We start from the raw sequence: 26264 nt of genomic DNA on the forward strand, positions 1-26264 counted from the left end.
ATTCAGCGTAATGTGAGACTCAGAGGTGTTAAGTGTTGAGCTTTTTCATGTCAAATCTTTCTCACCTCCTAACTCACCACAACTTCCCTCCTCAGGGAGAGAGCTCACCAAGTTCATCCGCTCCAGTTCCATCTCAGACAGTTTCTCTCTCTCCCCGGACGATTTCGACCTCCCCGACCTGGCGACGGATCTGGACTCGGAGATGCCACGTCACTCCATCATGTCCACGGACAGCGGGATTGAGCGGGACATGCAGCCGGCTGAGAGCTCGGACACAGAGTGGGGGGGAGGGAGAAGCATGAGGGCAGACACAGGGCAAGGTCGGCTGTCCCGGCGCGGAGGGATGAAGATGAAGCCCTCGGTGACGGACAGCATGGCTCTGATGCAGGATGCTCTGGAGGACACGGCGGGCAGCAGGAGGACGCTGCAGAGGAAAGCTGGTCAGAGTAACATGCTCCTCCAACAGCAGCGCCACTTCACGGCCAACATCGTGGTGATGGGGGACGACCGCGTCCTAGGACGACTTGCTAGGGCCTACTACTGGCTGAGGTGAGTGAAAGACCCTGTGTGTCCAGCTGTCAAATGCACTGACTGTCTGATGTTTTTTAATTGAACCTTTAAGGTCAACTCATGGTGCCATTGCTGCCATTGCTGCCATTCAGCCTAATCTTCTCCATTAAAGGGCCCCTGTTCTACATTTTCATATAGGACAAAATTTTTCCAAGTTCACTCATGGTGTTTATGTAGTTTTATGTACCAAAAACAGCCATAATTCATTTCCACATGACTATTTTCCAGCCTTTGTTTATCCCTTAGAATTAATCAGGCTTTTTAGTTACTGTGCCTTTAAGAGTAATATATGTAAATGATCTCTCTTCTCTCTTCTGGCTGTCCTGGGGCTGGATTCAGAAGCTTTCTGAAGAAAAAACTTGCAAAATTTGTAAGACAAACACTACGAAGTTCCTAAGAATGTTCTTAAATGCAGTTCTCAAAAAGGCTCAAGATGTTCTTAAATATTTTCTTAAGATAATCTTAATTATTTTCTTAAGATGTTCTTAAGAATATCTTCATTGTTTTTATGTATGCTATGTTGCATTTTACCACATACCATAAATGACGTGAGATACAGTTTAATTTTTGTATTAACGGTTATTTACGTTATTTAGTTTAATCCACTCAGAGCAGCAAAATGGAGGAATAACATCAAACCAAGTGTTTAAAAAAATAGCAAACAAGGATTAGAGGTGATGGAAGAAGAAACTGCCAACAGGAAAAGATCCTCCTTAGAAAATATGATAATTGTGGGGTGACAGACAAGGATGAGGAGCAGCAGAAGCAGCGCTGAGTTCAATAAATTCAGTTGCTCAACTGGTCTCTCATAGCCTGAGACGAGTGTGAAGCTATCGTAAGATTAAGAACACATTTACGAACAGAATGTTTTAAAAAACAACACTTATTCTCAAGAAAATACTCAAGAAACGAAAAAAAGAGCATTTTTAAGTTTTTTAAGTAATTTATTTTATCTTTCATAACTTTTTTCTTAAGAATGAAGTTGAGAAAAAAATTACTTTCTTAAGACACTTTCGTGAATCTGGCCCGTGGAAGCACAGGCTGTCCCCAAACTTTTGATGGGCAGTGTAGCGGTCTCTGATTGGGTTGTGGGTTTCTGCATGAAACCAACATGAAAACCTTCCTCTTTCGATCCCGAGTGGTTCATTAAGATTCAGCTGAGGCTGCAATTCACCAAAGACGCTCAGACTTTAGAGACCTGCAGCATCGGCTGTGATTAGCTTGTTTCAGACCCACAGAAGATCAGGCAGCTGACCGACCAACTAATTTATGAGCTGTAATAATCCTTTGATCTGTTTTTATTTGATAGGTCTTTATGAGGGTCCACACTTCAGTTATTCCCTCAACTACAGGACGTACAGGAGTGTTACACTCAATCTCTAAAAGGGACGTATTAAAAATCTCAGCAAGTTTGGGCTGTGTTGTTATTTGATTTTTACTTAACATTTTGCCATGACCCCAACTGGCCACTGTTTATACAAAATACACCAAAACTACAACAGCAAAAATAGCCATTGAACACTTGCATGATTAAAAAATACTTTTATTATTATTATTATTATTATTATTTATTGATTGTTTTATATGAAACAGTAGACTAAATTAGCTGCAGATGACTGTTAAACCTCTTTGCACAGTAGGTTTTTTAAAACTGCCCATTCGCTTAAACTGGACACGTGACATCGTTTTACTGTGGTGCTGTCCCATAGATTGTTGTTGGGAAGGGGGTTGGGAGCACACATGCAGCATGCTGGCAACTGTAGTGAAGCTCATAGTTAAACGGGCTAATACCAATAGAAAATTAAAATAATTTTGCAGGCTGAATAGGATGGTGCCATGGACCTGACGTGGCTCACGGGCCTTGTGTTTGACACATGGGCTTTAGTAGATACTGAATGAGTAATAATGAAATGAATAATAAGCCCTGGAGTTTAATAGGATAAACTGGCATTTCACTGAATCAGTTTTGAGCTTTTTCTGTGTGTGTCTGTAGATAATGGTACTTTTTAGTCTAGTATTTTATAGTAATGAAGATACATATTAGCGTAATATATCGCTGCTATTGGAGCAAAATCTCCAAAATGGTAACTTTACAGGAGAACGCAAAAAACATTCTTTACTTTTAATGTAAATCAATGGAACCCAGTAATTCTGGGTCATTTCTTTTGGTCCATTCATCATGAACTTCGCCCATAATGTAAAGGACAACAGGCATTTTCAGTTTATGTCAAAAACTGAAAAACGACAAAAATGGAGATACAAGATTTTGTACTAATACTGATGAGATCAGTCAACCAATAATACCATAATTTATTAGGTGCATCCTGTGCTCATATGAAATCATATCATGAAATGATAAATGTAATCTTCACAGAATGACAGTCAGACTAAAGAACAGGACCGCTGACGTGCAGAGTGCTCACACTCAGAGTCCTTTAAAGGTCAAGGAAGTTGTCAGAGGAGTTTGCACAAACAGTGCTGTGGTTTTCAGGTTTCGGTACCCACAGATTTCCCCCAAATGCAATGGTTTCGATCTGGGTACATAACAGAGAGGTGCTGCTGTTGAATATACACATTTTGGAAATTCCTGACACAAACCTAACCTGAAATAAATGCCTATAATTATAATATAGACTAAGGCGACTATATTTATCACTACCGTGATACGTTAGTGTCACAATATGCTTGTCTTGGAAGTCTTTAGTACTTAAATAGTGACCATCTACATGTTAAATTACAAAGAGAATATAATTAGTGCTGTTTAGTTGGATTTAGTTCAGAAAACACTGGATGGTGGTTTTTTTTGGCTGTTTTAACTCATCAAACCTCAGATAAACTAAATATTGTGATGTAGGATGGGCGATATGGCAAAATATCACATCACGATACTTATTTTGACACACAGACACAAGACGGTAGTGCCCTATTTAAAAATAGCCATTAAAAACTCTGGGTACAATGATTTTTATTGCACATTTTATTGCACATTTCACCTTTAGTGCAGTTGGTCAGTGATTTTTAAGGACTGACGATATCCACGATACTCTCAGAGAAGCAAACGATAACAAAATTTATCACAATAACAGTAAAATATATGCATATTGCCTGCATCTATTGTGATGCACAGTGTGTATTGTGAAAATGCCTTTCTTTTTTGATCTTATGATGGCATTTAAACTCCTGCTTTGGTATGTTGGTTAGAGACACAGCTGCAACCCTTCCCTGTGGTTGTTTACAGAGTGTCTATGAAAGAGATCCATGACTAATACCAAAAAAGTTCCTCTGCAGGAAAAAGCAGAAGAAACCCCAAAACAGCTCTGCTCTCAGCTTTTTCCCTTTTTTACTTCTTTTAAGTGTGCCTGCTTTCTCAGAACAGAATGTTCTCCTTACTGATCTACGCTGTTGTTTCTGAGCAGAATATTGTATCAGACAGATTTTTGTTTGTGCTGAAATTCGGTTACTCCACACTGGCTCTCTGTGCCGCTCCAGCCTGGACCTAAAGGGCCATGATAGGCCGGCTTGGACTACTGCAGAAAAAAGGAAGCCTTTTTTTTTTTAGTGAAATCTTCATCTTTCTCAGCAGATTCTCACTACCCTGTTCCTGCTCTCAGAAACCTGAATATCTTTTCTATGCTTAACAGAAAAAGAGAAGCGCGGAGGCTATTTCTAACCAAGAAGGTTAACATCAAGATGTTCTACATCCCTGTAACCACGCAGCCCTCCAACCCAGCCACGGTAAAAACTACCAACCTACACACACACAAACAAGCACTGGTTTCCATGGTGCACACACTCCTCAATGAGTAATAGCTGGCCACTTTATTAGAAACACCCCTTGTGCTTCCACTCACTGGCTACTTTATTAAAAACACCAACCTTGTGCTTTTATTAAGTGGCCACTTTATTAGAAACACCTGCTTTGTACTTCCACTAACTGGCCACTTTATTAGAAACACCTACCTTGTGCTTTTATTAAGTGGCCACTTTATTAGAAACACCTGCTTTGTACTTCCACTAACTGGCCACTTTATTAGAAACACCTACCTTGTGCTTCCACTAACTGGCCACTTTATAAGAAACACCTCCCTTGTGCTTCCACTCACTGGCCATTTTGTTAGAAACACCAATATTATAGCTTCACTATATGAGTATATGGTTACAGACTGTAGCTCGTCTATTGCTGCATAATTTATTGGTTTACCATTTTACTTTTTATATTTTGATAATTTAGTACTAAATTGCATACTTAACCCCTTAAACTCTGGGGGTCTGTGTTACACTCCAGTTCCTCACATTCATAACCACAACTTACATAATAAGTGTAGTTACAGAATAATTTAAATTGAATATGTTAAATTGAATAATTTAAATTGAACATGAGTCCACAAAACTCAGTGACACTCACTACAGCACAACACAGCCTAACCCAGCCCTGCCCTTCAAAATAAGAGTCCCTGAACATGACCTGAAACAGAACTACTAACTAATTTCTTTTTATTTTTTTTTAAACTATATAGAACAGCGACGTGACTGAGGTCACAACATCTTTATATATTTATCTAAAGGAAGTTCCTCTGGTGGGGTTTCCCTGGCATGAGTTCCCCATACTCTTAAAAAAGATGGTTAATCCAGGGTTCTTTAGTAAAGACAGTGGGCTCATTCTCGAATATCCTCGTAAGTTTTTGCTTAAAAGTGTTCTTGAGAAAGGTCCTAAGAAAAAGTCTACGTCAGATTCATGATGTTTTCTTAAAGTGCAGAACTGTTCTGACCTCTGTGCTTTTGAGTGTGTGTAGATTTTGTTTTACCTAAGAACAAATCCCAAATAAGAAAACACTGATGAATGTCAGAATCTTCATATAAACTGCTTAAGTGGATTTTAAGAAGAAATTTCTTCTTAAGAACAAGGCCTATTGTTTATTGTTATTCTTTTTTAAGAGTGCAGGGCTGAATTAGAAATTGTTTTTTGTTTTGAGCACTGTAATGATTTTCCCGCTCTGTTCTGTCTGTAGGAGAACATGCTGGACTCTAACCCGTGTGTGCTGGGGTCATATCTGGGAATGGTGGATCCGTGGTACGAGTGTAACATCAGCAGCCTGGGCCTCATGATCCCAAAATTTGTCGCAACGGTATTAATTTCACGTTTCCTCCAGACTCAGAAGAGCCTTAAACTGTGTAGCTTACAGTGGATGAGAAAGAGACATTTTAAATCAAATATGAGCTTTTTGTAGTATTGGGTTACGTCATTGGCTACGTTCACATTACAAGCTTCATTGCTCAAATCCGATTTTTTGCTCAGATCTGATCTCTCTGACATTATGGTTTACACTCATTTAGGTAAGTGACTCAAACAGAGAACTTGTAGAGAGGAGAGTTGCCACTTTGTAATGTCTTCTGGGTTGCTCAAACACTAGAGGGCGCTCCCGAGCGAGTCCAAAATGAATGGGTTAATATGGAGCATTTCAGTAAAATCATAGTTTATAAATGCTTAAACATTTTTAATATGAAAGAATAAATTCATTTCCTGAACACAGAACAGGATAAAACATTGTAACACTGCTGTTATATTTTAACGCTTTGAACTCGAGTTAAAGGAGTTTAAAACGGCTCCTCATTTACGTTCATGACATCAGTGAGCACAAACAGCCAATGAGCTGCTCCACTCGCCAACCAATCAGCACTCAGTAACAGTAATGCCAACCAGTCAGCACTCAGTAGCAGTAATGCTGGTGTCCTGCTGCCCGAAACCCGTTTGCTGTAGAAAAAGGAAACATACAGGTGAGTTTTCTTTGCTTTTTTAGTGAAATACATTCTTCCGCTTTCTAAAATTAAAGGAAAGCTCTGGGTGATTAGAAACGATTTTAACTTTTCCTTTTTAGCCATTTAGCTTCATTTACCCCCTTCATTGAGGACTCGCTCGTGGGCGCCCTCTGCTGTTTTGCAGTCATGTTTTTGATGTAACGGACGAAATAGGAAGAGACCAGCCTCCTCATTAACAAGCTCTGACTCAAATCTGTCAACAATGTGAATCAACCGGCGTCCTGAAATGGCCCGTATCCGCACATCCTAATTAGTAACATCACATGAATTAATCACATGCGTCATGAAGAGCAAACAAACTAATGAGCAGAAGGCTGTCAGAATCATTCGCTGTGAGGATAAATAACTCTGATCAGCTCTCAGCTTCATTATTAGAGCACTGCTGCCACATTAACGCTGAATGATGGCGCACACACTGTGGAAAAAAGCACATGAATTCAGATCTGAGCGTCTCATTAAGGTCGCATGGTCATGAATCAGATACGAATCTGATCTAGGACCACATATGAAAGTGGCACAGGTCTGATTTGAAAAGATCAGATTTGTGCATCCACACAGCTCTGAAAACATCAGATTTGAGTCACATTAGGGCAAAAAATCGGATTTGTACCACTTCAGCCTGATAATGTGAAAACAGCCATTAAGAACGCCCCACCATTATTCTGGTCAGTGAGCTGTAACTCTGCCTGCGCTCTGATAGAGCTTGCTTAATCACTGTTAGTGCAGATTCAGCCCTCCAGGTGGATAAAAACCAACAAAACAGACCAGAATGACCATGAAAAACATTTTATCTCATAACAGACCTCTACAGAACTTGAAGTTGCCTACTAAAATGGTGGCAATATGATAGTGACATCATCAGAAAACTATACATATAGATGTTCACATAATCATACACCAGTGCTTTTACGCCACCAGTTAGCGTGGTGTTAACTGCATGATTGCCTCAAAGCGTATGGAGTTGTTCAGTATCTCTAACAGACTTGATTATGTGGTTTCTGACACTGTATGACTCACTGCTATCTATAAACATGAACTAAAGTACATTAGTATAGCTTTTTTTTGCCAAGTTTATAGAACACATTCTCAATTACTCCATGACTTTAAATGTGTGTGTGTGTGTGTGTGTGTGTGTGTGTGTGTGTGTGTGTGTGTTTGTGTTGTGTTGTGTATTTCCCCCAAATCAGTGTGACCTAAGCAGGCCGCATGAGCCCAACCCTTTTCTAGCTGATGTAATTTCCTACTACGTGCGGATGGGGCAGCAGCCAGTCTACTTCACCATCTACTATGTAAAAGTGAGAGAGCTCAGACACTCTGTTCTTAGTCACAAACACACACTGCCCTGCAGAGCGCAGCTCTAAAACTCAACACTAGCCCAACTAGAATGGCACTGCTCACTATAGCCAGGATATCACAATATTTAACACTCATCTTCACTGTGAAATACTGTATCCATCATTTTATTGTGATATCTACTCACCCTAAGATATTTTTTGTAATAACACATTAAATAAAGTTCCCATCGTCTCTGCTGCAGTTTTATCCTTCTAAAAAATATTTTCAATATGTTTGACTAACATTCATTGTTGTCCTGTTTATGTGTGTGTGTGTGTGTGTATGTGTGTTAAGATCGTGTTTTCCAACCTGACCAAAGAGCCGGTGGAAGAAGTCTTCCTTTCTCGCCTCAATATCGATTTCCCCGAGTTTAAAATGCGTCACGGAACGGTTAAAGGTATCAGTGATTCTGTGTGTATTTGTTTGTGGACCATCACACTAGTTCTGTGCACTTGCCTGTTTATCATTCGTAGCTGGTGAGGTTATAAAAGCTCTAAAGGCCTGTATGTGACTCTACACTTCAGTTCCTTACACACTGGACTACAGAACTCACACATAGTTTCATACCAGCTACTGAATAATTTATAGTAGATGCTGAATAATTCATAGTAGACACTGAATAATTTATAGTAGTTACGAAATAATTCATAGTAGATAATCAATAGTTCATAATTGACACTGAATAATTTATAGTAAATACTAAATAATTCATAGTAGACACTGAATAATTTATAGTAGATATTGAATAAATAATAGTAGATACTGAATAATTTGTAATAGATATTGAATTCATGAATCATTCATAGTCTGTTTCCGTTCATGTTGTTGCAGTGCTACAGTTCTGCCAAACTAGTGATTTCTAATTGGTGCCTGAAGCACTTCTTTATTAATTTATGATTAATAATTCTGTGATCTCTCTGTCTGATTGATAAACCAGGCTCTGTCAGTCAGAGCTGTCTGGCTGAGTGTGTAATCCTGACTGTGTCTCTCTCATACAGAAATGTCCATGAGACAGAAGAAGGCTCCAGTGGAGCTGTGTGGCGCTCTCATCTCCCTCAGCTACACGAAGGTCAGCCAATCCCCACTCCACTCAAATCAGACTACACTCCCTGGGCCCTTTATCAGAAACACCTCGCTTGCAGAGCCACCTTACTGGTGTGCAGTTAAAACATTTCTCTACCGAGTGGTGTGGTACAACATAATACAGTTACAAATCCGAACCTGGAACTGTCAGTACCATGCTGAAGTACCTGTGGCATAACAGGACTGTGAAAGTAGGGAGTTCTCTTTGACTTCTGTGGTCACATGATTTCACACAAGAATATAGCATTAACAAACAAAACAATAGAAACAATGAGGGAGCTTTAAATCCTAATTCACTTTTTACATTTAGCATTTAGTTTTTAGTTGGAGTCACAGAGAGATTCTGGATCACTATAAATTTTTTTTCTCTGTGTTGAGCTCAAAATGCTTAAAATGCAGTCTTCATAGAAAAAGCTGTTTCAGCCTTTTGGTGCACAAAAAATGTGCTCTCAGTTCTGATGTAAGCAACTGTTAGTATTTAATTTCTTTTTATTTGCACAATAGTGAACAATGCTTTTGTAATTTTGTATGTTTTGCTATTTGCTTAAAGGAGAGGTTAGTTAGATTTCTGTCCACACATACCAAAAAGTCTGTACTATTAATAATAATTTATTGCTTCTCAAATGGTTGATTGATTCTCAATTCTCCAACGGCTTTATCAAACATCACATTTTATGTCAATATCAATGGGGTGGACCTCCGTTCTGGGGCTGTTCTGCATCTGCTACGAAATTAACGTCTAGGTCATGTTGTTATGGGCTCAGTAGGTGAAGTGTGGACCAACCGATGGGTCATTAGAGTTTATTACCCATTGGTGACCCAGGGGTTATTGTGTAACATAATGCTCTTCCTAACTGGTTACTTCAGGCTGGAGTTTTCGCTACTCTGAAGTGGATGACTTCTGAGTGGCTGCTCTTATAACTGAGTGTATTTTCTCTCTTCTGTTCTCTCTTTTTCTCTCAGGTGTCGCTAAGCAACAGAGAAACAGAAAAGGGTCTTTCTCTGCGGACCACCGGAGTTCAGATTTCAGCGATACCCACCAACAGAACAGAAGGTAGGTCTCCAACCTACGACACACCAGGGGCTGCACGACTTCAGATTTTTTAAAGTTGTCAGTTTTGTGGTGACACTCGAGTTAATGCTGACTAATCGCTGATGATGTCATGAATAAGACCACAGAAGAAGCAACAAGCAAGTTCCAACAAACTCCACAGGTCAGTAGAGTGTGATGCGCCCTTTCCAACGAACCCTGGATCGCATTGCTAGCCTTCAGGAAACCAGAGATACGGACCCTGAAATCACCAGGCTTGAATTCGCCAGTACATTAAAATCTTTGTGATAATCCAGCACAGAAACACAGTTCAAACATTTCCTTAGTCTGTCGAGTCGCCCTTTCTATTCCACCTTATCATGAGATTGTATGTGACTCACATCTGGAGTTATGAGGCTGTGAAAAGGGCCTGAGATACATGTCATCTGCCTCTCACCGTGTGGAACTGGTGAATTCGTGTGTCCATATACATTTTGTCTGAAACTGACCAATGGACACTCAGGAAATCACTAAAGGACTGACCATCACTCCAGAAACCCTTCATTCTTCATTCAGTCCACATCGGAGACATATGTGAAATGCCGTCCAGAGAGTTTACAGCTGCTGAAGTTGCTGCAGTGGTTTTGGAAAGTAGTGATGAAGATAATAGACCATTTTGATATGAAACATATGAGTATCATGTTATATGAAGAGCCTTTGAAGGTGAATTAGTGGACTGGTCTGTGCAGCCCCTACCGCACACACAGCAATCACACACACACAGGAGGGAGGTTAGAAAGAGGATCAGAGAAACTGTGACATTATCAGTGTGATGTACTGAAATGAGCTGTTTTTCTCTTATTCACTTCTTTCAGATCTGAACTGTCTGACAGTGGATATGAGTGACACAAAGACCAAGTGCAACTCGGTGAGACTGATTCACACTACACTGAGTCAGAATCAGAGTGGGTTTTTTATTGACCAAGGAAGATTACGCCTATGTTTCTTAGCAGTAGCTCACATTAAGACAAACAATTAAATACTATAAAAGAAAACTCTTCAAGGGTTCTTTAGTAAAGTAGTGGTTCTATATGGAACCATGAACACTCTAAGAACGCTTTGCATGCTTAAATAGTTCTTTGCATGGAGAAATGGTTCTTCAGATTGATGGAGAATGTGTAGTATATGGTTCTTTTTGAAAATGGTTCTATATAAGCACCAAAAGGGACAAGCTTGACTTCAAACCCAGGGTTTGGCAACATGTGGCTCCTCTTTTACTGCCCTGTTGTGGCTCCACAGCAGAATTAGATTTTTAAAGGTAAAAATAAAATAATCCTCCTTTGCAGTAAAATAAAGCTCTGCTGATCGCTCTAACACAGTTTTAACAGTAAATGGTCTTAAACGCTGGAGTTAATGCAGAACTGCTAATTCACCCTTTAACTCTGAAGATCAATGCGCAGACTGCTACAACACAAACAACAATCTGTCCTAGCTAGTAGCTAACGACAAGACAGAGAAAAATTTAAGACGAATATCGATAATTTGGAGACAAATGGACTTGTTTGCGTTCATAATCATTCCAATTGGTTTCCTGATACGTTTATTCTGCAAGAGAAGCTGCCAAACACTAAAACGTCGCACGACTGAAGTCAGATTCTCATTCACCAGCTTCTTGTTTTTTCCTGTTCTACCTTAAATGGTGCAGCAATTACATTCTGGTGCCTCAAATACCAGAATTCATTTCTTGACTGGGAAAATTTGAACAAGAAGCTGACTTCAGCCTCGTAAAAAGTAGAAAGCTGAGAGACATTTTACAAGAACTATTCTACTTTTGGAAAAGTTTCCTGTTGGAGATGCGAGAAAAGCAGCAATAGCTGAGCTAAAGCTTAAAGCAGAGCAAAGTAAGTCTCTGTTTTCATTTATATTTTTTAGTCTATACTTGTACATTAGCACATACTGAGACATATTTACAGCCAAGAAGGTAAAACAGACATAAGACATAAGATTTTTTTCCAACAGCAGTGATATGAAATACTGTAACTGAAGCAATTGAGGTTCACTGAAAACTGAACTGAATTTAATGTGGAATTGTTTATTGTAGGTCAATTGCAGAGTTCTTTGTTAATTCAGCACATGATTTAAACATCACTACACTGCAGTAAGATGTCCTGTGGCTTCATCTCCACTCAAACTGTGTCAGAACGCTATGAAATGAAACTTCTGCTCTGATTAGTATTAAAGGGGAATTACACCACTTTTTAAAATTTAATTCAGTGGTTGAGATGTAAACAAACTGATAGGAACAAATTGATGGGGTCGTGATATAGATAAATATAAATATAGCCATTTTATTTACTCAACAGGGTTAGAGTTAGGTTGAAGAAACTGTTCCTGAGTCTTTCTGTTTTGAAGGTCTAAACTGCAAAACACATAAAACCACCAAGCCTTCATTACAGGAACAGATTCGGGATTATTTCAAATGTGAATTAGAGGCTCTTTCCTGTATCTGCTTAGCTGTCTACAGTCATCAGTGTTGTTCTGCCTAACATTCCATTAATGTTACATAACTATTTAAATGTCTTTACATAATTCACTACACAGTTACACAACGCAGGACATTTACATGTGATTTCCATTTTGTTTGGACAGGTTCCAGTCTGCATGTCTGACTTTTTTCTGTTTGTTTCGACGACAGAAAAATTATAGAAAGATGTATATATATAAATATTATATATTATATAAAAGATGTTTTTCTTTCTGAACACTTAACAACTTTTCATCAAATTCCAATCACTAATTCTTCACTGATGTGGTCTTGAGTGAAAGTTTAAAATCTGCACTTTCTTCATAGTTTCTCCACGGGTTTCAGGGAGCAACACTCAGTCCACCTCCTGAAGTGCTCTGAGTGATCATATTTATATTTGTTTTAAATGAGTCTTGGGTGAGTTCACACTCGCATTTTTATGCGCCTTGGCCTCATCCAGATATTATCCTGATACTCAATACACATGAAGTGACCAGGTGTAAACAGGGTCACTGAAACATATCTTAAAAAATCCAAATGGAATTGCATTTCAAACCACCTCCAGATGTGATTTGGGTGCAATTATCAAAAAATCTGATTTCATGTGTTTCTTTGCTGTCCATGGGCCATATTAAATAACCTACAGAAATCTGACAGGTCAAGATAAGATTTCTCACAAATTCACATTACAGAAGCAAATCTGATCTTAATTTAGGAATCTGATCTTACAGCATCTTATCTTCAGTTAGGAAATCTTAACCTACTCGATCAAAGCTGTCATGTTTGTTTCCTAGCAACCAACCATACACACACAGCTGAAACATAAACACATAACCAAAGTAATCAAGCTAGTTAGCCAGGCAGCTACTGTTACTGATTGTACAAAAAAGGTCAAACAAAACTAAAGTGTGATAAACTGTAAGTTGTGAACACTGTGAGAGCGCCCCCTGCTGTTTATTAGAACCTCGCCACTCCCCAGTTTCAGTCTCCATTTCCCAAACGCGCTAACGTTATTCCTCCTAATAAACAGACACATGTTCAGCTCTGTCTCCTCATTATTCACCACCATCACTGTAATATTTTATCAACAACATTAACACACAAAGGTAATAAGAGGGGACAGTGGAGGCCGAGTTTGCAGTGTCTGAGATTTTTAAAACGCAGAGTTAGAAAAGAAAAACATCTCTCAGTGAAAGCAGCGTTTTACAGTATAAATAAATGTAGCCTCATTATGCTAGTAGTGAACTATACTGCCTGACACAGCTGCCTAAAAACGATAGAAACAGACACTTAAACTGAAGTTAGGACACTGTTGGGGTTTATCCTAAAGTTAGCACAGTATTTAGGAGGTTTAGTCTAGTTAGGATGTTTGTTTAATACTGTTTTCTTATCTGGAGTTAATGATGAGATGATGAAGTTAGGAACTGTTATTCTGTAATAGCTACTGTCCTAAATTAAGTCTGTACCAAAGTCGTCATAGAGACTCCACAGATCAGATTTTAGACTTAGGATGTTTCTGTAAAACTTCAAAAATTCATCTGGATACAATCTGAATATGCTAAAAATCAGATTGGGCCTGGCAGTCCGAACGAAGTCTAGGAAAGGGGACAGCAGACTTTTGGAGCAGCGGATCTGATGTTTTTAAACGTTTGTTCTGCGCAGGGTTCTAAGATCAGAACATGCAGCCTGAAGTTAAAAACTCCAGAGAGGACAGGCTTCAGCGTGTGCCTGGACAAAGACCTGCGCAGAACCTTCCGGGACGTTCAGAGGTGAGAGTTCATGCACTACAATCTTGTGCTACAATCTTAAAAAAGACGGTTCCTCAAGGGTTCTTTAGTAAAGGCAAAGGTTCTATTTAGAGCCATGAGTTCTATATAGAACCGTTGGCATAATTAAATGGTTCTTTGTATAGTAAAATGGTCCTTCAGATTGATTGAAAATGTTCAGAAAATGACAGAAAAAGGTTCTATGTAGAACCATATACAACACATTGTCCATTAGTTCTTCAAACTACTGAGAGGGCACGCCAAAGGCCACGCCCACTTTTTCCTCTTGTTGTGAGTTAACCTCTCAGTTGTTTAAACCACTTTGGACCAAAAGTTCAATTTGAGCTTTTAACAACAGTTTGTTGAACAAAAACTGTCAAATCATTATTTATAACGTGCTTTTCAAGAAGACACTTCGATTAATTTGATGAACATGAATAAATATCGTCACTGTCCAAAGAAAAACAAGTATCTCCAAAATAGTAACTTTACAGGAGAAGGCAAACATGCTCTTTACTTTCAATGTAAGGTAATGAAAAGAAGTTTTATTGTAAGTGATTTTTGGAGCATTTCTATTGGTCTGTTCATAATGAAATATTCACACAATCTAAAGCACAGCTGTTGTAGAAAATGATGAATAAAAATTGATACAAATGTATTTGGGTCAGTGACAAATAAGGTTTTTAAAATGACTTTAAAAACATCTTATTAAAAAGGATTAATAAGACTGGTTAAACTGACTGGTTGCACCACCTGACTTTTCAGACTAATTTCAAATTAATAAGGCATCTACTTAGACACCCATAGAAACCTTTATTCTTCAACATGAGTTCATACTTACAATTTTTGAAATAAATAAAAAACATACATACATACATCATCTAAACCACTTATCCTTCTGGGTCGCGGTGGGGTGCTGGAGCCTATCCGAGCTGTCATTGGGCAGAAGGCAGGATACACCCTGGACAGGTCGCCAGTCCATCGCAGGGCAGACAGACAGACATACATACATGGACAATCACACACACATTCACACCTAGGGGCAATTCAGCATTTCCAATTGGCCTGACTGCATGTCTTTGGACCGTGGGAGGAAACACTGCGCCACCGTGCCGCCCTAAATAGAAAACATTATTATAAAAATTCCACATTTTCATGGTTCTCTTGAGGTCAAACAACCTGACATGGTAAACTGAACCGTTCTAACCATGACTCAAACATTGTATTTTTACTAAATCAGTGACTTTGGTGCTGCATCATGAAGGTCACCTGGGGTCTTTTGATGATGCAATACCCTGGCCCCACTTTCATAAAGGCATGTCAAAATAAAAGTCCCTTGTTTCGTGCGGCAGCATTTGTGCGACATTTGAGGAAGTAAAAACAGAAAAAGCAGACAAAAGTATTGAAAACTTTTGAAGTTTTCAAACATAAAATCACACCAAACTGTTTTATTTAGAATTTTAAAACTAAATTACCTTTCTTGATATTTTACTTAATCAACATATATGGTTGGACGGTTGCACTACCTGACATTTTTAGACTTTTGGAGGCAAAAAGAAACTAAAATGAAGTTTATATGGATGCACTGAAAATTAGGTGTTGTTGAAAAATGTGATAATTTATTAAATTATTTTTTGGGTGGGAAATAGTAGACTTGAATACAATTAATGCATGCCATGTCACTGACTGACATACATGTTTTTCATTGGTCAGTGATGATACACACAGCATTAACACAGAGCTGTTTCATGATAAACTACACCTGCACAGGGAGTTTTCTCACTTCACTGAAAAGTAACAGTGACAGTCATGCATAATGCAAATCATTTTAGAAGACACAGAAGTGCCCCCAAACTTTTGAGACGCAGCGTATGACTCATTTCATGCACAGATTATCTGCTGATATGTTCGTGATGAGATCAAAGCTCCTCACAGACTGATTCAGGAGGTTCAGGTTCATCTCTTTCCTCCTCTTTTGCAGTATTGAGATCGAGCCATGTAAAGATCCTGGATACTACATTCAGAAGTCAGTGATGTCCAAGTTCACGTCAGAGGAGGAGGTGGACGCAGGACTGAGCAAGCTCATGAACCGAGGGCTCCCTCTACCCATCAACACCTTCGCAGGCATCATCCCCTGACCGAAGTGACTGGACTTTGATGGACCTTTAGCTGACCGGTGCCATGGCTGCTAACAATTCACGCTGCATTAGTTACCTGACTTAAAGGGAGCTCAGACACTGCAGTGTGTTCGGTGTACTCTACCTATCACACGGCTGGTGTGCGGATTATTCGCAACCCGCACATACACTCATCCCTTTGCCTCTCGAGGAAGATGTTTAAGTTAGAGTTCTAACACTAAAACAGTTATGCTGAGTCTCAGATGGGATTAAAACTCAATCTGTGTCGTCTTTCTTACAGATTACTGACGTTATACAGTCCGACTCCGCTTTATGACAAGCCATTCAATACTGCAATTCTCTTTCCACTCACTGGCCACTTTATTAGAAACACCTGCCTTGCGCATCTACTCACTGGCCACTTTATCAGAAACACCCACCTTGATCTTCTATAAACTGGCCACTTTATTAGAAACGCCTACCTTGTGCTTCCACTCACTGGCCATTTTATTAGAAACACCTCCTTTATAGCTCCACTGGGTAGGTGTGCATTCACAGACTGTGGTCCATCTGATGCTGCACAGTTTATCAGCCATTCTACTCCATTCATCATTGGTCAGTGTCTGACCACAGGGCAGCTGTTGACCACATATTATTTGAATGAAAGTTTCTAATAGATGCAATTGATGCATCAGTTGGCTAATAGTATTGGCTGATAGGGGTGCACAGACTAGTCGATTTGTTGACCTCAAGTGTTATTGCAGAGCAGCAATCTTGACTTCGACTAGTCGCTGATCACATGATTATGACACTAACAACATCGATGCCTCAGAGACGACAGCAGGTGAGGAGTCTGGTGGTTCCGGGGTCCGTATATCTGATTTCCTGCTATCTCCGTCAATCTACAGTGCTTCAAACCTCAGATATTGAACGTTGTTTCCCGAAGACTACAATAAAAAGTCCTGTATGGGTAGAGAGGCGGCATAACGCCCTGTAATCCTGTAAAGTTTAAAGTTAGTTACTCTTATTTTTCTGGCTCTCCGGATCTCCGAATGCGGTTGAGCGTCTCAGCAAGGCTGCCTAGGGTGCGCCTAAGTCGGATACAAATTGCGAGATTCCAAGGTCCGTGTCTCTGGTTCCCTGAAGGCTAGCGGTGCAATCCAAGGCTCACTGGAAAGGGCGCATCACACTCTACCTCTGGAGTTTGGCTTTGTCACAGATTTTAAAACTCGCTTGTTGCAAAGCATTCGCTTTATTCATGACATCATCAGTTATTAGTCAATGTCACTTTGTCTTTCATCTCAAAACTGTCAACTTTAAAAAATCTGAAGTCTTGCAGCCCCTGTTGGCCAATATTGAGGTTCCACCATAGATATACATACCTAGATGCCGTGTTGTCTGCTGTTCTCTATCTGAGGCAATATGTTTGCACGTCCGCCATGTTGGAGCAGTCAAGACCCGCTTGTGAACAAATTCACTTGTATTGAGAGATGATAAGTCTCAAGATTAAATCGACCACAACTTCCTTAATAATCAAACGATTTTCACCAAATTTGTTTTGTTATAATCCTCAGACATAGATTAATCTAGGTTGCATGGACTGCTCTCTGTAGCTTTTATTTTTTTAATAGCTGATCGTGCTAATTAGCCGTAAGACCAGCAGAACAGTATTCAGTCTGCGCCTGATATTAAAAACCGAGTTTAGCGCGAGAAACACAATCATACACATCAGCAAATCCATCAGTGTGTGAATGACTTCTAATCTTAATACATTTAAAAATAAAATAAACTCCCAAAACACAGTAAGAAGGACGAGGCTGAAGTTCTGCCTATTTGCCGGCTTCTTGTTCGAGTTTTCCTGTTCCACCTTAAATGGTGCAGCAGTCACTTTCTGGTGCCTGAAGCTGCACCATTGAAGGTGGAACAGGAAAATTTGAACAAGAAGCTGGCAAATAAGAAGCTGACTTCAGGTTTGTGTAAGAAGATGCTAACGTTAATCTATTATAAATATCTACACGGATTAAGCAATGCTATAACTTAGCTACAAAGCATTAACCATCATTGTAAATAAATAACTACTATATAAAGTTAAGATCCCCTGAATAGACTATTAAATGAAATAAGCTTATTATAAAACCAGAGGAGAAGCAATCACACAGCCATATCTACACATAAACATCACACAAACATGAGCGTGGACCGCTGTGTTCCCTCTGTTATATAATCCTATCCCTTTCTGAGTGTAATATTCTTGAAATAGAATGATTTTGGACAGTATTTTTCTTAAACTGCGGCTCTGTAATGGTACTAAATGCAGTGCAGCAGCGATGTTGACTGCCCCAAAATGGCGGCGCTGTTGACAAGCCTGGCTGGACCCAACGTGGCATCTAGGTATGTATATATGGGTTCCACTGATTTTTCTGTATTGAAAAAATTTTCGTAAATACCCATAATTAGTAGTTTTATTATATTGAGCCTCTGACTGTCAGAAAGTTTAAAGGTTCCTTTAATCCAGACCTCACAATTAGCATACAGAAATCATGTTATAGTACAAAAAAAAGGTTTGAAGTAAACAGACAAAAAATACATAACAGAAACCGAAACTGTTAAGAATTCAGGGTAGCTCCGCCCCCATGCCACAGTATTTGTATTATTTAAGACTGTTGGTGAATCTCAAATGGCTGCTTGCTCCCTATAGTGCACTGCTCTGTGCCTTCTACTGAATCTACTGGAGTGTAAGTTAAAAAATCTGAAATATAGGTATAAAATATCAAGTTTTGTTGTGTATCTGTTATCTGTTTAACACTTTAAAATCCATTTTCATATCAGTCGGGCCTTTATGTTTCTAATAAAGTGGACAGTGGGAGTAAGTGAACATGCACCACTTCCTTCCCTGTGATGCGTGTGTGGTTCTGTAAAGTGTCCTTGCTCTGCAGCTTTTACAGCGCAGCTGAACCTCCTAGAAAGGCAAATTAGCTCTCATGCAGTGAAATGTACTCATACATGCTACAGAACATAATAAAAAGGGGAATTCCACTGAAAATTAGTAAATCTGAGTGAGTGAGTGATGCTGTAGTGGCTGTAGTCGGTGTTGGTGGCTCATTCTGTGGGACCTTCTGGCTCGTCTTTCTTTCTATGCCGGGTATTCTGGGGACTTTCCTGAGCAGGTGCTTCATTTTCAGGAAGGAGCAAACTGGACTTTGATCAAAAACCGTTTAATCCCCAGAGATCTCCTCAGTAAGGAGGGAGGTGTTACACTATAGTGGCGGATTTATAATGTCAGTTTTCATGATGACAGGTCTGATTCTGTTCTGTACCAGCACACTATTTTCTCCTGATTTGTAATATTTGTAAAATAATTGATTGAATTTCTATTTTTGTATGTACCTAAATACTTGCATTCAGCATTTTGCCCTTCCGAAGTAAGACAGTGGCTTTTCTGTCTGACTCATAAAGTATTTTTAAAAGTTACCTGTTTCTTGTTGTCTTTGTGCTCAGACGCGTTTTCAGAACTGTGACTGCAGTGGAATAATGACTGCAGTAAAAGGAAAAGGGAGTTCAAAGTTCAAAAGCCCCTGAAGTGCTGAGATGCAGCGCAACTTTTTAGTGCATCAAGCATCTTTCAGCAAAGGAACTACGAGAACGGTTCTAAATAGAAACATGAACACTCAAAGAACCCTTTGCATGATAAAGGGCTCTTTGCATCGTGAAAGACTGATGGAGAATTCTGTATAGTGCCATAATGGGTTCTTTCATTGTTACAAACTTGATATCGTAACAATAGAAGAACCCTTTTAGGCGCTATACAGAACGCTTTTCAACCATCTACAGCACATTCTCCATCAATCTGAAGAACACTTTCACGATGCAAAGAACCCTTTAATCATGCAAAAGATTCTTTGAGTGTTCATGGTTCTATATAGAACCATTTTCTTTACTAAATAAAAGTGTGTACTACTGTTGTTTTTAAAATACAACTTACTGTTTTTTCTTTCACACTCTTAAAAAGATGCTTTTTCAAAGGTTCTTTAGTAAAGACAGTGGTTCTATATAGAACCATGAACACTCAAAGAACCATTTGCATGCTTAAACAGTTCTCTGCATGGTGAAATGGTTCTTTAGATTGATGGAGAATGCTAAATAAAACTATCTTCAAAAAGGTTCTATATAGAACCATATACAACACATTTCATCATGCAGGAAACGATTTAAGCATGCAAATGGTTCTCTGAGTGTTCATGGTTCTATATAGAACCACTGTCTTTACAAAAGAACTCTTCAAGAACCATCTTTTTAAGGGTGTACATAGTTTTACATTGAGTTGAATCTCTGTATATGAAAGGAAGTAAATAAATCCAATTATTATTATTATTATTATTATTATTATTATTATTAGCATGCATGAACCGTTATTAGTTCACTTCAGTGTAGCTCCTGCGCCTCCACAGGGTGGTGCTGTTGAGTATAAATAGTCTATGGTCTGTCAGTGTGAGCTTGGATGCAGTTGATGTTCAGCTGCTGAAAGGCTCGCGCTGCTTTTCTACCCGGTGTGCGCGCGCGCGTGTGTGTGTGTGAGCGCATGCAGGGTCTGATGGCCTGAGCTTCATCCTGGTGTTACGTGTTCTCCTGATGGGTTGGTGTCACAGTACAAAGGGCTCTAATAGTTTAACAGGTGTTTTCATCCCAGATGCACTTGTTGGTTTCCTAATGAGATCCAAAGGTGTCCTGCTGGACACTAGTGGTGTCTGATGGTAACCATTAAGCCAATTCCCATTAGAAAGCAAAACCATCAGGTTTAAATTCTAATGGTTCTAATGTTTTTTCAGCAAGGTCAGTTTTTTGCTTGATTTAGTGGCAGAAAATTAAACGGTTAAGATGTAAACAGACCGCTCTGAATGAATTTATTCACATTTCGACCGAATTATACAGAAATTTTAAAAATTCGGTGGAATTTACCTTTAATATTATAACAGTTAGTACAAGCACATTCATGCATTATGGCCTATTTAAATTGATGCAATACCCCTCGTCACCATAAGAGGGCACCACTCTCCTCCATTTAGCCTGGCGAGCTTTAAATCGTACGGTTATTTACATTAACCTACAAAACAAATGAGATAAAAGACTCAGTGAGCTATACTTTACTATGCATTATAACTATATATAACTTTATAAATTCTTATTTTCATTATTTTTTTTTGTATTAATACTTAATATAGTATCATTTATAAAATATCTTTGCACTCAGTTTGAAACCTACTCATCTTCTTCACTTCGTTATTTGGCAAGACACACATTTTGGGCACCGCTGAGTTAGACAGACAGAAGCTTTAGAGATCAATAGCCTGCAGCCAATAATCAATAACTTGATCAAGAAGAGACAGAGACATGCAGGAGCGTCACTCCACTGTGTGCAGGGCTAAATTCTGATTGGTTAATGGGTGTAGCGTTGTCATTGGTTGTCTGAGGGGAGTGTAGGGCCCTGATTGGTTGATGGAGAGAGAAATGAGCTGTGACTGGTTGTCTTAGGTGGGTTTAGCGCTGTGATTGGTGGTTAGGTTGTTGCTTAGTGCTCTACAGAGGAGTGATTGGATGGCTGAGGGGATTCAAGGCTCTGATTGGCTGTCTAGTAGGGCGTAGGGTTGTGATTGGTCTCCTGGTTTCTGCTTTGTAAGCTTGTGATTGGTTGTCTGAAGGGATGTAGAACTCTGATTGGCTGTCTGAAATGGTAGGGTTATGATTGGTCGCCTGGTTGTCATTCAGTGCTCTGTAGATTTGTGATTGGTTGATGGGTGTATAATTGTGATTGGTCGATTAATAGAGAATTTAGCCGTGATTGGTTATCTCAGGCCTGCATTAGAGCTGTGATTGAAACAGTGTCGGGTTGTGATTGGTCGCCTGTTTATGTAGAGTTGTGATTGGTTGATGAGTGTAGCGCTATGACTGGTTGCCTAGTTCGCTGTAGAGTTGTGATTGGTCGCCTAATACAGAACTGAGCCGTGATTGGTTGTCTCAGGCGGGCACAGGGTTGTGATTGGCCGTTTCGTGCTCTGTAGGGTGTGTATAAAGTTGTTCACTCGTCGCCTAGCTGCTCTGATTGGTGTCCTGGTTGCCATGTAGTGCCCCTCTGGGCTGCGAATGGCCGCCCGGCTGGTTGCCGGGCTCTGATTGGTCGCCCGGCTAGGGGCCGTGCTCTGATTGGCTGGTGGGTTTAGAACGCGCGGTCCGCTGGGTTCGGTTGAGTAGAAGCGGCTGCAGCAGCGCGGAGGGAGACGAGACTGAGTTTAATATATTTGAAGAACAAAAACTGGATTCTTGTAAAACTGGAAGGCCTGGATTAGAGGTTTATTTCAGCTGCTCACAGTCAAAGGTTTTGCCCTTCGTAAGTCCTTCTTCTGTGGGGATTCTGTGCTGTGTTGTGGCTGAGCTCCAGTGTTCGTGTTGGCGGATTATTTTATCAGGACTGAGGAGGAGGCTGCGGTTAGCGGACAGGCTAACGGACTTTAGCCAGTAAAACACTGTTTTAATCGGAGATGAACTCAGAAAAGGCACAATTTAGCCTGTTTGTCTATTGACTGAGGCGATATATGGGCTATAAAGGCGGTTAAACTCATTTAAGAAAAAAGTTATTTCATCGTTTTCCGTAATAGTGATGATGGTGATGATGATGCCGTTAGCTAGCAGATAAGGCTTGCCGTTCCACCTTAAATAGTGCAGCAGTTAGGTTCTGGCGCCTCAGGCTCCAGAATGTAACTGCTGCACCATTTAAGGTGGAACGGCAAGAATTTCTCCTTGTTAACGGCATCATCGTCATTTTTATTAACTTTTCAACCGAGTCATCATGTATTTAATCTTCTAGGTTGATGTGAGAGACTTTTTGATGTGTTTTTATCTGTGTTGTTGAGTTTTTTGAGCTGTTTGGCCTCAATATGGTGAAGAATCTGCAGCGGTGACCCATTTCTGCTTTTATTTTTAGTCCAGCCTTGGTCCACTCATACGTATCTCTGGCTCTTTTGGGGATTTTTTGCTGTGCTGTGGGTCCAGACATCTGTTTATCTCATTTTTAAACGCTGAAGTGACACATAAATCGCAAACATCAGCATATTCTCCTGATGTGGGCGATATGGCAAGAAAATATCGCGATATTTTAAGATATATATTTTAACGATATGCAATTAGCGTCGCGATATTTAGTTTTTCTTAAGTTTAATAAGACAAAATAGGACATGTGCCACATATAGGTTAATAATAATAAAATTAATAATTGTGATGAGGACGAAGACTACAATGATGATGATAGTAATAATAATAACGATGACAGACATGTATAATTACAGTGGTTTGTGTACAGTGTTTTATAACCTGTGCTGCACTAGATCCACTTAAACAGGCCCATTTATGCTCATTTTGTAGTAAAACATGTAGTTAGTCAGTGTTCTATAAAGGGGTATTCCACCAATTTTTCAAATATTCTGCAGAATTAAATGGAACAGAGTCGTTCAAAGTGGTTTGTTGTGAAATGCTCCATTCTAGAGAAACTTGCCAAGTCAGAATTGTGACAGTGGTGGTGATAGGAACCAGACGTCCTCCTCTAAAAGCTCCCTCACAGAAAGTTATTACATGAAATGGTTATCTTTTGAGAAGTTTTTGGCCTTACAATCCACCTATGGTGGAGGTACTTGCAGGGCATTATGAGGCAGAATAGTCCACAGAGACATTGATTTCAGATTTTCCACTATTTTACCATCATCAACATTCCATAACAAACTCAGAAGATGAGGGTTTGCTGGTGGTTTTGTATAGTAAATAAAATGTCTATATTTGTGTTGTCGTCATGGTTCCTATCACCACCACTGTACAGACATCTGAACCATTTCACACCAAACCACTTTCCATCACTCTGATTACATATCAAACACTCAGTTATACAAAAATATTATGGTTATAGGAACATGGGGTCGCCATGACTGCAGCACAAATATGGCCATTTTATTTACTATCCAAAATCACCAGTGAACATGCATGCATCTATGGAATATACAGAATGTTGATGATGGGAAAATAGTGGAAAATCTGAGATAATAATTGGTATTGGGGACTATTTTGCCTCACAGCATCCTGCATGTATCCCTCCACCATGAATGAGTTTTAAAGCCAAAACCTTCTCAAAACTATCATAAAACAAAGTCTCAGACATCAGGCAGTGTATTCATAACCATTTCATGTAATAACTTTCTGTGAGGGAGCTTTTAGAGGTGGACGTCTGGTTCCTATCACCACCACTGTGAACAATTCTGACTCTGTAAGTTTCTCTAGAACAGAGCATTTTACACCAACCCACTCTGATTGACTTTGTTTACATCTTAACCATCTAATTATGCAGACATTTGAAAAATTGGGGGAATTTCCCCGTTAAAATGTAAACCGAAAGTGGGCGTGGTTTAAATCTAAGGCGCTGTAAGTTTTCAGATTAGTCAGAAATCGATAAGTCTTTAAAGTTTTTAATATTTTTTAATATTCTGTAGTATTGAAGTAATTTGTCCGGTACTGTACTTGGCGCAAGTATGTGAATGCAAATGATGAGGCTTGGTCAAAGCAAGGGAACTCCACCCATTTCCGCATAATTCAGTCGTTCAGAGTGGTTGGAATTGTTCACAGTGGTGGCGATAGGAACCAGACGTCCACCTCTAAAAGCTCCCTTACAGAAGGTTATTACATTAAATGGTTATGAATACACTGCCTGGTGTCTGAGATGCTGTTTTATGATAGTTTTGAGAAGATTAGCCTAAAGTGGGGGGAAAAAAAAAAACACATCTTCATGTTAAGGGTGGGCAATGTGGCAAAAAAGACTTTAAAGACATTTTTACAGTAACAGTATTTTGTTTTCCTGAGGTTTGTGAAGTTTTGGACAAAAAAAAGTTTGACCGTTAAATACTGTTAAAATACTGTTAAAATCGTAAAAAAAAGTAATTTCAGTTCGTTTTTTGTTCAGCACTCTGCTACACTAACTATAACTAAACATGAACCCTTTTCAAAACGTTTTTTATAGCACCATGTAGAGCACATTCTTTTTTTTGTTTGCTAAAGAATACTTGAAGAACCATCTTTAGGAGTGTAATTCACATAAGCTCTGATTTGGTTCTAATATCTAGTTCTTGGTTTCTCTGTAGGTGGCCTGTCTGTAGTTCCTAATGCCGGAGATGGCTCAGCGGAGCGGTCAGGAGGACCCCGAGCGGTACCTCTTTGTGGACCGGGCGGTGGTCTACAACCCAGCCACCCAGGCTGACTGGACCGCCAAGAGGCTGGTGTGGGTTCCCTCGGAACGACACGGGTTTGAGGCGGCCAGCGTCCGCGAGGAGAGAGGAGAGGAGGTGGTGGTGGAGCTGGCGGAGAATGGCAAAAAGGCTCTGGTCAACAAAGACGACATCCAGAAGATGAACCCACCAAAGTTCAGCAAAGTGGAGGACATGGCGGAGCTGACCTGCCTGAACGAAGCCTCTGTACTGCACAACCTTAAGGACCGATACTACTCCGGCCTCATCTACGTGAGTGTCCTGAATAATCCGCTGTAGTGTTACTGAATATGATGATGCACAGATGTGAAGTAGAATAATTCTTTACTGAATCTGTGTTACTGGATATGGTGGACTTGTATAAAATAAGCACTTCTTGCAGACTGTGCTGGTAAAACAGCCTTTTCCATTTTCATATCCCCTTAGCAGCTTAGCCCCGCCCTTTCACGCTGAAGTTTTAAGGAGTGTTTGGCTCATTGAATGAGGGCAGCCAATCAAAACAGAGCTTATTTACATGCATCATTCTTAAATGCACAGTCACAGAAACAGCCTGTTTATTTCAAAGAGAGGTTAGAAAGAATTAAGTTGGCTTTACAAACTCCTTTGCTTTATTTATTTATTTATTTATTTTACTATATTTATTTATTTATTTATTTTTACACAAATGAAGGTTGGAATGTAGAGAAATTAAAATGTGCCTGCCTCTCTCACACTGCCCCTCGCATACAT

The 26264-nt window shown here is 39.6% G+C and overlaps 2 protein-coding genes across 6 annotated transcripts in view; both read left to right on the plus strand.

Moving 5' to 3' along the window:
- The window catches only part of LOC118808146 (phosphoinositide 3-kinase regulatory subunit 6), a 45429-nt gene extending 27377 nt beyond the window's left edge, over window positions 1–18052 (plus strand). For all 3 annotated transcript variants that reach the window (XM_036570611.1, XM_036570610.1, XM_036570609.1), the window contains 10 exons: window positions 96–549; window positions 4212–4305; window positions 5580–5696; window positions 7575–7682; window positions 8017–8119; window positions 8721–8791; window positions 9769–9859; window positions 10711–10763; window positions 14022–14128; window positions 16107–18052. In XM_036570611.1, the coding sequence (XP_036426504.1) occupies window positions 96–549; window positions 4212–4305; window positions 5580–5696; window positions 7575–7682; window positions 8017–8119; window positions 8721–8791; window positions 9769–9859; window positions 10711–10763; window positions 14022–14128; window positions 16107–16263 (1355 nt within the window). In that variant the 3' untranslated portion in view covers window positions 16264–18052. The remainder of the gene's footprint in view (window positions 1–95; window positions 550–4211; window positions 4306–5579; window positions 5697–7574; window positions 7683–8016; window positions 8120–8720; window positions 8792–9768; window positions 9860–10710; window positions 10764–14021; window positions 14129–16106) is intronic.
- Window positions 18053–22466: 4414 nt separating this feature from the next.
- The window catches only part of LOC118808147 (myosin-10), a 104885-nt gene continuing 101087 nt past the window's right edge, over window positions 22467–26264 (plus strand). For all 3 annotated transcript variants that reach the window (XM_036570612.1, XM_036570613.1, XM_036570614.1), the window contains exons 1-2: window positions 22467–22624; window positions 25413–25787. In XM_036570612.1, the coding sequence (XP_036426505.1) occupies window positions 25434–25787 (354 nt within the window). In that variant the 5' untranslated portion in view covers window positions 22467–22624; window positions 25413–25433. The remainder of the gene's footprint in view (window positions 22625–25412; window positions 25788–26264) is intronic.

Source organism: Colossoma macropomum, unplaced genomic scaffold (assembly GCF_904425465.1).
Source record: "Colossoma macropomum unplaced genomic scaffold, Colossoma_macropomum, whole genome shotgun sequence".
Classification (NCBI taxonomy): domain Eukaryota; kingdom Metazoa; phylum Chordata; class Actinopteri; order Characiformes; family Serrasalmidae; genus Colossoma; species Colossoma macropomum.